The 12,540-nt window shown below is 40.7% G+C and overlaps 1 protein-coding gene across 1 annotated transcript; it reads left to right on the top strand.

The window, feature by feature from the left end:
• Window positions 1-248: 248 nt before the first annotated feature.
• AICDA (activation induced cytidine deaminase) lies at window positions 249-11,987 on the top strand. The gene is made up of 5 exons (XM_002822868.6): window positions 249-1,367; window positions 7,126-7,273; window positions 8,653-8,923; window positions 9,223-9,338; window positions 9,796-11,987. Exons 1-5 carry the CDS (start codon window positions 1,360-1,362, stop codon window positions 9,847-9,849), a joined length of 597 nt encoding a protein of 198 aa, XP_002822914.3. The 5' UTR covers window positions 249-1,359; the 3' UTR covers window positions 9,850-11,987.
• The last annotated feature ends 553 nt before the right edge of the window (window positions 11,988-12,540 follow it).

Below are 12,540 nucleotides of genomic sequence, written 5' to 3'. Positions count from 1 at the left end.
GCTGAACCATGGGGGTGGGTCTTTCCCATGCTGTTCTCATGATACTGAATAAGTCTCACAAGATCTGATGGTTTTATAAAGGGATTTCCCCTGCATGAGCTCTCTCTTGCCTGCCACCACCTAAGATGTCCCTTGCTCTTCTGCCATGATTGTGAGGCCTCCCCAGCCATGTGGAACTGTGAGTCAATCAAACCTCTTTCCTTTATAAATTACCCCATCTCAGGCATGTCTTTATTAGCAGTGTGAGAACAGATGAATACATGGTCCAAGCTAGGGCTATTGATCTGAAAATCATCAAGGTATAGATGGTATCAAAGCCTTGAGGCAAGAAGAGAGCAGAGACCCTAGCTGCATTGCTTACCATTGCATCCCTAGCACTTGGCATAGTTTCCATTAACAGTAGGCATTAAGTATCTACTCAGTGAATAAATAGAATGCATATGGGCTACAGTAGGAGAGAGAAATAAAATCTTTAATAGACCAAGTTCTATGAGAGCACAAAATTAAAGTCTTTTATTTGAAGATCTTAGCCTGTTTTCCAAATTCAGTGCAGCCAATTAGACACTGATGTCTGGTGAAATAAGCATTTTTGTATTTTGGGGGACTGCTGCTGCTTCTGACTCCAAATTAAGGATTTTTTTTTTTTTTTCCTAAAAAAGATGGCTCATGCAAAAATCACTCTTTGGTGTAAATATCTAGTCTTCAAGCAATTCTTGTAATGCAATCAGCAAGAAAAAAATCCATGGTTTGCGAGGCAAAGTTTTTGTGTTCTAAATTCTATATAACTGAGTTCATTTGCTTAACTGCAAAGTAGGAGCTGTTAGTGTCTGTCTGTACTGAGGTTCAGAGACATTGTGGGAATATGGGGGAATTAGAGGCTTTCTAAGTGCTCTTTAACACAATAACACAAGAAGCTATTTAAATGCTCTTTAAGGTATTTACATAAATATTACTATTATCACTGTGCTTTTATTTTGTGTTATCATGATTATAATTTAAGTGTCTACTGTTACTGCCTCCTGATCTTTGCTAGCTATGGAGCATGGACTGGACTTTTAGAGCAGCAGCCCTAAAGGAACCTAAACATTAAGCAGAGCTGCCCTCAATCGTTTAACCTGTGTGACTCTGCCTATGACAGCCCCACCCACCCATCTTCACTGGATCCAAATCAGGAGCAAGGCCGTTGGGGTACCTGGTGGGGGTGATGCTGTCAGGGGAGGAGCCCAAAAGAGCAAGCCCAAATTTGAATGTGAAGGGCCAATGCACTGTCAGACTGAGACAGAGAACCGTCATTAATTGAAGCAAGATTTTCCTGGCCTGAGACTTGCAGGGAGCCAAGAAGACACTCTGGACACCACTATGGACAGGTAAAGAGGCAGTCTCCTCGTGGGTGATTGCACTGGCCTTCCTCTCAGAGCAAATCTGAGTAATGAGACTGGTAGCTATCCCTTTCTCTCATATAACTGTCTGGCTGATAAGATCAGCTTGATCAATATGCATATATATTTTTTTGATCTGTCTCCTTTTCTTCTATTCAGATCTTAAATGCTGTCAGCCCAATTCTTTCTGTTTCAGACTTCTCTCGATTTCTCTCTTTTTCATGTGGCAAAAGAAGTAGTGTGTACAATGTACTGATTCGTCTTGAGATTTGTACCATGGTTGAAACTAATTTATGGCAATAATATTAACATAGCAAATCTTTAGAGACTCAAATCATGAAAAGGTAATAGCAGTACTGTACTAAAAATGGTAGTGTTAATTTTTGTAATAGTTTTGTAAATATTCAACAATAAAACAACTTGAAGACACACTTTCCTAGGGAGACGTTACTGAAATAATTTAGCTATAGTAAGAAAATTTGTAATTTTAGAAATGCCAAACATTCTAAATTAATTTCTTGAAAGTCACTATGATTGCATCCATTATAAGGAGAAAAATTCATTCAAGCAAGTTATTTAATGTTAAAGGCCCAATTGTTAGGCAGTTAATGGCACTTTTACTATTAATTAATCTTTCCATTTGTTCAGACACAGCTTAACTTACCTCTTAGGTGTGAATTTGGTTAAGGTCCTCACAATGTCTTTATGTGCAGTTTTTGATAAGTTATTATCATAGAACTTATTCTGTTCCTACATTTATGATTACTATGAATGTATGAGAATAATACCTAATCCTTATACTTTACCTCAATTTAATTCCTTTATAAAGAACTTACATTACAGAATAAAGATTTTTTAAAAATATGTTTTTTTGTAGAGACAGGGTCTTAGACCAGCCCAGGCTGGTCTCCAAGTCCTGGCCTCAAGCAATCCTCCTGCCTGGGCCTCCTAAAGTGCTGGAATTACAGACATGAGCCATCACATCCAATATACAAAATAAAGATTTTTAATGGAGGATTTAATGTTCTTCAGAAAATTTTCTTGAGGTCAGACAATGTCAAATGTCGCCTCAGTTTACACTGAGATTTTGAAAACAAGTCTGAGCTATAGGTCCTTGTGAAGGGTCCATTGGAAATACTTGTTCAAAGTAAAATGCAAAGCAAAGGTAAAATCAGCAGTTGAAATTCAGAGAAAGACAGAAAAGGAGAAAAGATGAAATTCAACAGGACAAAAGGGAAATATATCATCATTAAGGAGGACAGTATCTGTAGAGCTCATTAGTGATGGCAAAATGACTTGGTTAGGATTATTTTTAACCCGCTTGTTTCTGGTTCGCACGGCTGGGGATGCAGCTAGGGTTCTGCCTCAGGGAGCACAGCTGTCCAGAGCAGCTGTCAGCCTGCAGGCTTGAAACACTCCCTCGGCAAAGTCCTTCCTACCCAGGACAGAAATGACGAGAACAGGGAGCTGGAAACAGGCCCCTAACCAGAGAAGGGAAGTAATGGATCAACAAAGTTAACTAGCAGGTCAGGTTCACACAATTCATTTCACTCTGACTGGTAACATGTGACAGAAACAGTGTAGGCCTATTGTATTTTCATGTAGAGTAGGACCCAAAAATCCACCCAAAGTCCTTTGTCTATGCCACATCGTTCTTATCTATACTTCCAGGACACTTTTTCTTCCTTATTATAAGGCTCTCTCTCTCTCTCCACACACACACACACACACACACACACACACACACACACACACACACACACACACACACCCCCCACCAACCAAGGTGCATGTAAGAAGATGTAGATTCCTCTGCCTTTCTCATCTACACAGCCCAGGAGGGTAAGTTAAATATAAAAGGGATTTATTGGTAAGAGATGATGCTTAATCTGTTTAACACTGGGCCTCAAAGAGAGAATTTCTTTTCTTTTTCTTCTGCACTTATTAAGCACCTATTATGTGTTGAGCTTATATATATGAAGGGTTATTATATGCTAATATAGTTTAATAGTAATGGTGGTTGGTACTGTGGTAATTACCATAAAAATTATTATCCTTTTAAAATAAAGCTAATTATTATTGGATCTTTTTTAGTATTCATTTTATGTTTTTTATTTTTTAAAAGACAATCTTACCCTGTTACCCAGGCTGGAGTGCAGTGGTGCAATCGTAGCTTTCTGCAGTCTTGAACTCCTGGGCTCAAGCAATCCTCCTGCCTTGGCCTCCCCAGGTGTTGGGATACAGTCATGAGTCACTGCATCTGGCCTAGTATCCATCTAGATTAAAATATGCATTTTTAATTTTAAAACAATATGGCTAATTTTTACCTTATATAATGTGTATACTGGTAATAAATCTAGTTTGCTGCTTAAGGTTTAAAGTGCTTTCCAATAAGCTTCATGTATGTGAGGGGAGACATTTAAACTGGAACAGACAGCCGGGTGAGGTGGCTCATGCCTGTAATCCCAGCACTTTGGGAGGCTGAGGTGGGTGGATCGCTTGAGCCCAGGAGTTCAAGACCAGCCTGAGCAACATGGCAAAACCCTGTTTCTGTAACAAAAATTAGCTGGGCATGGTGGCATGTGCCTGTGGTCCCAGCTACTAGGGGGCTGAGGCAGGAGAATCGTTGCAGCCCAGGAGGTCAAGGCTGCACTGAGCAGTGCTTGCGCCACTGTACTCCAGCCTGGGTGACAGGACTAGAACTTGCCTCAAAAAAAATAATAAGAAAAATTAAAAATAAATGGAAACAACTACAAAAAGCTGTTGTCCTAGATGATCTACTTAGTTAGGCTGATATTTTGGTATTTAACTTTTAAAGACAGGGTCTATCACCTGCACTACATTATTAAAATATCAATTCTCAATGTATATCCACACAAAGACTGGTACATGAATGTTCATAGTACCTTTATTCACAAAACCCCAAAGTAGAGACTATCCAAATATCCATCAACAAGTGAACAAATAAGCAAAATGTGCTATATCCATGCAATGGAATACCACCCTGTAGTACAAAGGAAGAAGCTACTTGGGGATGAATCCCAAAGTCTTGACGCTAAATGAAAGAGTCAGACATGAAGGAGGAGATAATGTACGCTATATGAAATTCTAGAAAATGAAAGTAACTTATAGTTACAGAAAGCAAATCAGGGCAGGCACAGTGGCTCACGCCTGTAATCCCAGCACTTTGAGAGGCCACGTGGGAGGACTGCTAGAACTCAGGAGTTCAAGACCAGCCTGGGCAACACAGTGAAACTCCATTTTCCACAAAAAGGGGAAAAAAAGAAAGCAAATCAGTGGTTGTCCTGTGGGGAAGGGAAAGACTGCAAAGGGGGAGGAAGAAGCTCTGGTGGGGTGAGGGTGGTGATTCAGGTTCTGTATCCTGACCGCGGTAGCAGTTTGGGGTGTTTACATCCAAAAATATTCGTAGAATTATGCATCTTAAATGGGTGAAGTTTACTGTATGTAAATTATACCTCAATGTAAGAAAAAATAATGAGTAAGAAAAGTTTCAATTCTCTTGCCAGCAAACGTTATTCAAATTCCTGAGCACTTTACTTTGCAAATTCTCTGCACTTCTGCCCCACACCATTAGGTGACAGCACTAGCTCCACAAATTGGATAAATGCATTTCTGGAAAAGACTAGGGACAAAATCCAGCCATCACCTGTGCTTTCATATCAACCACACTGTACAGCTTGCCTTGCTGTTTGCAGCTGCAATGGGGACTCTTGATTTCTTTACGGAAACTTGGGTTACCAGAGTATTTCCACAAATGCTATTCAAGTTAGTGCTTATGATATACAAGACACTATGCTAGGAGCCAGAAAACAAAGAGGAGGAGAAATCAGTCATTATGTGGGAACAACATAGCAAGATATTTAGATTATTTTGCCTAGTTAAGAAAGCAGCAGAGTACAAAATCACACATGCAATCAGTATAATCCAAATCATGTAAATATGTGCCTGTAGAAAGACTAGAGGAATAAACACAAGAATCTTAACAGTCATTGTCATTAGACACTAAATCTAATTATTATTATTAGACACTATGATATTCGAGATTTTAAAAATCTTTAATATTTTAAAATTTAGAGCTCTTCTATTTTTCCATAGTATTCAAGTTTGACAATGATCAAGTATTACTCTTTCTTTTTTTTTTTTTTTGAGATGGAGTTTTGGTCTTGTTGCCCACTCTGGAGTGGAATGGCGTGACCGTAGCTCACTGCAACCCCCACCTGCTGGGTTCAAGCAAATCTGTCGCCTCAGCCTCCCGGGTAGATGGGATTATAGGCGCCCACCACCACACTCGGCTAATGTTTGTATTTTTAATAGAGATGGGGTTTCACCATGTTGGCCAGGCTGGTCTCGAACTCCTGACCTCAGAGGATCCACCTGCCTCGGCCTCCCAAAGTGCTGGGATTACAGGTGTGGGCCACTGCGCCCGGCCAAGTATTGCTCTTATACATTAAAAAACAGGTGTGAGCCACTGTGCCCAGCCCGGTATTGCTCTTATACATTAAAAAATAGGCCAGTGCAGTGGCTCACACCTGTAATCCCAGCACTTTGGGAAGCCGAGGCGGGCAGAACACCTGAGGTCAGGAGTTCAAGGCCAGCCTGGCCAAGATGGTGAAACTCCGTCTCTATTAAAAATACAAACATTACCTGGGCATGATGGTGGGCACCTGTAATCCCAGCTACTCAGGAGGCTGAGGCAGGAGGATCCACTGAGCCTGGAAGATTTGCCTGAGCCTGGGAGGTTGAGGCTACAGTAAGCCGAGATCACGCCAGTGTACTTCAGCCTGGGCGACAAAGTGAGACCATATCTCAAAAAAAAAAATAAATTAATTAAAAAAATAAATTTAGATCAAGGTCCAACTGTAAAAAGTGGCCTAAACACCACGTTAAAGAGTTTGGAGTTTATTCTGCGGGCAGAAGAGAACCATCACGGGATCTTCAGCATGGGAATGGCACGGTGCACCTGGGTTTTTGTGAGATCATGGCGGTGACAGTGTGGGGAATGTTATTTTGGAGGGACTGGAGGCAGACAGACCAGTTAAAAGGCCAGCACAACAGATAAGGAGGAAGAAGATGAGGGCTTGGACCAAAGCAGAGAACAGCAAACAGGGAAGGTACAAATTCAAGAAATATTGGGGGGTTTGAATCAACACATTTAGATGATTAATTAAATATGAGGACTGAGGAAGAAGAAATGAGTCAAGGATGGTTCCAGGCTGCTAGCCTGCTTACTTGAAGTGGCAAAGTCAGGAGGAGAGGCAGTTTAGGACAGGCGGCAGTTGAGGAATATTGTTTTGATCATTTTGAGTTTGAGGTACAAATTGGACACTTAGGTAAAGACTGGAGGGGAAATCTGAAAATATAATTATGGGACTGAGGAACAAGTTTATTTTTTGTTTTGTTTTCTTGTTGAAGAACAAATTTAATTGTAATTCCAAGTCATCAGCATCTAGAAGACAGTGGCAGGAGGTGACCATCTTGTGGGTAAGGGTTTGGGGTCCTTGATGAGTATCTCTCAATTGGCCTTAAATATAAGCAGGAAAAGGAGTTTATGATGGATTCCAGGCTCAGCCGGGCTCAGTAGGGCTCAGGCAGCCAGCAGAGGAAGCCAGAGCATTTTCTTTGGTTTAGCCCAAGTAATGACCTCTTTAAAAAGCTGAAGGAAAATCCAGAGTGACCAGATAATAAACTGTACTCTTGCATTTTCTCTCCCTCCTCTCACCCACAGCCTCTTGATGAACCGGAGGAAATTTCTTTACAACTTCAAAAATGTCCGCTGGGCTAAGGGTCGGCATGAGACCTACCTGTGCTATGTAGTGAAGAGGCGGGACAGTGCTACATCCTTTTCACTGGACTTTGGTCATCTTCGCAATAAGGTATCAATTAAAGTCGGCTTTGCAAGCAGTTTAATGGTCAACTGTGAGTGCTTTTAGAGCCACCTGCTGACGGTATTACTTCCATCCTTTTTTGGCATTCGTGTCTCTATTACATTCCTCAAATCCTTTTTTTCTTTCTTTTTCCATGTCCATGCACCCATATTAGACATGGCCCAAAATATGTGATTTAATTCCTCCCCGGTAATGCTGGGCACCCTAATGCCACTCCTTCCTTCAGTGCCAAGAACAACTGCTCCCAAACTGTTTACCCGCTTTCCTCAGCATCTGAATTGCCTTTGAGATTAATTAAGCTAAAAGCATTTTTATATGGGAGAATATTATCAGCTTGTTCAAGCAAAAATTTTAAATGTGAAAAACAAATTGTGTCTTAAGCATTTTTGAAAATTAAGGAAGAAGAATTTGGGAAAAAATTAACAGTGGCTCAATTCTGTTTTCCAAATGATTTCTTTTCCCTCCTACTCACATGGGTTGTAGGCCAGTGAATACATTCAACATGGTGATCCCCAGAAAACTCAGAGAGGCCTCGGCTGATTGATTAATTAAATTGATCTTTCGGCTACCCGAGAGAATTACATTTCCAAGAGACTTCTTCACCAAAATCCAGATGGGTTTACATAAACTTCTGCGCACGAGTATCTCCTCTCCCTTAACACGCTGTGACATCTGGGCTTGGTGGAATCTCAGGGAAGCATCCATGGGGTGGAAGGTCATCGTCTGGCTCATTGTTTGATGGTTATATTGCCATGCAATTTTCTTTGCCTACATTTGTATTGAGTACATCCCAATCTCCTTCCTATTTGGTGACATGACACATTCTATTTCAGAAGTCTTTGATTTTATCAAGCACTTCCATTTACTTCTCATCGCAGTGCCTATTACTTCTATTACAACACCCATCTGTCTGCTTTACCAAAATCCGTTTCCCCTTTTCAGATCCTCCCAAATGGTCCTCATAAACTGTCCTGCCTCCACCTAGTGGTCCAGGTATATTTCCACAATGTTACATCAACAGGCACTTCTAGCCATTTTCCTTCTCAAAGGGTGCAAAAAGCAACTTCATAAACACAAATTAAATCTTCGGTGAGGTAGTGTGACGCTGCTTCCTCCCAACTCAGCGCACTTCATCTTCCTCATTCCACAAAAACCCATAGCTTTCCTTCACTCTGCAGGACTCGTGCTGCCAAGGGTTCAGCTCTACCTACTGGTGTGCTCTTTTGAGCAAGTTGCTTAGTCTCTCTGTAACACAAGGACAATAGCTGCAAGCATCCCCAAAGATCACTGTAGGAGACAATGACTAAGGCTACCAGAGCCGCAGTAAAAGTCAGTGAATTTCAGCGTGGTCCTCTCTGTCTCCCCAGAACGGCTGCCACGTGGAATTGCTCTTCCTCCGCTACATCTCGGACTGGGACCTAGACCCTGGCCGCTGCTACCGCGTCACCTGGTTCACCTCCTGGAGCCCCTGCTACGACTGTGCCCGACATGTGGCCGACTTTCTGCGAGGGAACCCCAACCTCAGTCTGAGGATCTTCACCGCGCGCCTCTACTTCTGCGAGGACCGCAAGGCTGAGCCCGAGGGGCTGCGGCGGCTGCACCGCGCCGGGGTGCAAATAGCCATCATGACCTTCAAAGGTGCGAAAGGGCCTTCCGCGCAGGCGCAGTGCAGCAGCCCGCATTCGGGATTGCGATGCAAAATGAATGAGTTAGTGGGGAAGCTCGAGGGGAAGAAGTGGGCGGCGATTCTGGTTCACCTTTGGAGCCGAAATTAAAGATTAGAAGCAGAGAAAAGAGTGAATGGCTCAGAGACAAGGGCCCGAGGAAATGAGAAAATGGGGCCAGGGTTGCTGTCTTTCCCCTCGATTTGGAACCTGAAGTATCTTCTACTCCCATATCCCCGCCTTTTTTTCTTTCCTTTTTTTTTTTTTTTTAAGATTATTTTTACTGCTGGAATACTTTTGTAGAAAACCATGAAAGAACTTTCAAAGCCTGGGAAGGGCTGCATGAAAATTCAGTTCGTCTCTCCAGACAGCTTCGGCGCATCCTTTTGGTAAGGGGCTTCCTTGCTTTTTAAATTTTCTGTCTTTCTCTATAATCTTTTTTGGAGTTTCGTATATTTCTTATATTTTCTTATTGTTTAATCACTCTCAGTTTTCATCTGATGAAATCTTTATTTCTCCTCCACATCAGCTTTTTCTTCTGCTGTTTCACCATTCAGAGCCCTCTGCTAAGGTTCCTTTTCCCTCCCTTTTCTTTCTTTTATTGTTTCACATCTTTAAATTTCTGTCTCTCCCCAGGGTTGCGTTTCCTTCCTGGTCAGAATTCTTTTCTCTTTTTTTTTTTAAACAAACAAACAAACAAAAAAACCCAAAAAAACTGTTTCCCAATTTACTTTCTTCCAAAATGTTACAAAGCCATCCACTCAGGTTAGAAGCCTCTCCGGCCCCACCAACACCCAACCCAGTTTTGAAGCCATTCACTCAGTTTGCCTCTCTCTTTCTCTACAGCCCCTGTATGAGGTTGATGACTTACGAGACGCATTTCGTACTTTGGGACTTTGATAGCAACTTCCAGGAATGTCACACACGATGAAATAGCTCTGCTGAAGACAGTGGATAAAAAACAGTCCTTCAAGTCTTCTCTGTTTTTCTTCTTCAACTCTCACTTTCTTAGAGTTTAGAGAAAAAATATTTATATACGACTCTTTAAAAAGATCTATGTCTTGAAAATAGAGAAGGAACACAGGCCTGGCCAGGGACATGCTGCAATTGGTGCACTTTTGAATGCAACATTGTCCCTATTGGGAATAACAGAACTGCAGGACCTGGGAGCATCCTAAAGTGTCAATGTTTTTCTATGACTTTTAGGCAGGATGAGAGCAGAAGGTAGATCCTAAAAAGCATGGTGAGAGGATCAAATGTTTTTATATCAACATCCTTTATTATTTGATTCATTTGAGTTAACAATGGTGTTAGTGATAGATTTTTCTATTCTTTTCCCTTGATGTTTACTTTCAAGTAACACAAACTCTTCCATCAGGCCATGATCTATAGGGCCTCCTAATGAGAGTATCTGGGTGATTGTGACCCCAAACCATCTCTCCAAAGCATTAATATCCAATCATGTGCTATATGTTTTAATCAGCAGAAGCATGTTTTTATGTTTGTACAAAAAAAGATTGTTATGGGTGGGGATGGAGGTATAGACCATGCATGGTCACCTTCAAGCTATTTTAATAAAGGATCTTAAAATGGGCAGGAGGACTGTGAACAAGACACCCTAATAATGGGTTGATGTCTGAAGTAGCAAATCTTCTGGAAACACAAACTCTTTTAAGGAAGTCCCTAATTTAGAAACACCCACAAACTTCACATATCATAATTAGCAAACAATTGGAAGGAAGTTGCTTGAATGTTGGGAAGAGGAAAATCTATTGGCTCGCGTGGGTCTCTTCATCTCAGAAATGCCAATCAGGTCAAGGTTTGCTACTTTTTGTATGTGTGTGATGCTTCTCCCAAAGGTATATTAACTATATAAGAGAGTTGTGACAAAACAAAATGATAAAGCTGCGAACCGTGGCACATGCTTATAGTTCCAGCTGCTTGGGAGATTGAGGAGGGAGGATGGCTTGAACACAGGTGTTCAAGGCCAGCCTGGGCAACATAGCAAGACCCTGTCTCTTAAAAAAAAAAAAAAAAAAGAGAGAGAGAGAGGGCCAGGCGTGGTGGCTAATGCCTGTAATCCCAGCACTTTGGGAGGCCGAGCCAGGCAGATCACCTGTGGTCAGGAGTTTGAGACCAGCCTGGCCAACATGGCAAAACCCCGTCTGTACTAAAAATACAAAAATTAGCCAGGCATGGTAGCAGGCACCTGTAATCCCAGCTACTTGGGAGGCTGAGGCAGGAGAATCGCTTGAACCCAGGAGGTGGAGGTTGCAGTGAGCCGAGATCGTGCCGTTGCACTCCAGCCTGGGCGACAACAGCAAGACTCTGTCTCAGAAAAAAAAAAAAAAAAAAAGAGAGAGAGAGAGAGAAAGAGAACAATATTTGGGAGAGAAGGATGGGGAAGCATTGCAAGAAAATTGTGCTTTATCCAACAAAATGTAAGGAGCCAATAAAGGATCCCTATTTGTCTCTATTGGTATCTGTTTGTCCCTAACAACTGTCTTTGATAGTGAGAAAAATATTCAGAATAACCATATCCCTGTGCAGTTATTACCTAGCAACCCTTGCATTGAAGATGAACAGATCCACAGGAAAACTTGTATGCACAACTGTCTTATTTTAATCTTATTGTACATAAGTTTGTAAAAGAGTTAAAAATTGTTACTTCATGTATTCATTTATATTTTATATTATTTTGTGTCTAATGATATTTTTATTAACATGATTTCCTTTTCTGATATATTGAAATGGATTCTCAAAGCTTCATAAATTTATAACTTTAGAAATGATTCGAATAACAATGCATGTAATCGTAACATTGCAGTAATGGTGCTATGAAGCCATTTCTCTTGATTTTTAGTAAACTTTTACGACAGCAAATTTGCTTCTGGCTCATTTTCAATCAATTAAATAAATGATAAATCATTTTGGAAGTTTTGAAGATAAAATACCAAATAAAATAATACAAAAGTGATTTATATGAAGTTAAAACAAAAAATCAGTATGATGGAATAAACTTGAGAGTCCAGAAGTTATCCCATACATCTGTAGTCAACTGATTTCTCACAAGGGTGTAAGGACCATTCAATGGAGAAAAAATGATCTTCTCAACAAATGGTGCTGAGCTAACTGGATATTACGTGCAAAGGAATGAATTTGAGTCTCTACTACACACCATATATAAAAATTAACTAAAAATTCATCAAATACCTAAATATTAGAGCCTAAATTATAAACCTTAGAGAGAAACATAGGTAAAAATTTTTATGACTTTAGATTAGGCAACAGCTTCTTAATTATGACACCAAAAGCACAAGCAACCAAAGACAAAAATAAATAAGTTGGACTTCATCGAAATTAAAAATCTTTGTCTATCAAAGGACACTTAGTAAGAAAGTGAAAAGACAACCCACAGAAGTGGGAGAAAACACTTGCAAATCATATATCTCATAAGGGTTGTGATATTATGATATACATATATATTGGTTTTTGTCCATAGTTCCTGGCTTATAACCCCCCTCACCATTGTTACAGTCATTTGTTATAAGGTTGGATGATTTAGGCCTCAGAAGCAAAACTCTCTGACCT

The sequence above is a fragment of the Pongo abelii genome, chromosome 10, assembly GCF_028885655.2.
Source record: "Pongo abelii isolate AG06213 chromosome 10, NHGRI_mPonAbe1-v2.0_pri, whole genome shotgun sequence".
Taxonomy (NCBI): domain Eukaryota; kingdom Metazoa; phylum Chordata; class Mammalia; order Primates; family Hominidae; genus Pongo; species Pongo abelii.
This window is presented reverse-complemented; position numbering and strand designations above follow the sequence as displayed.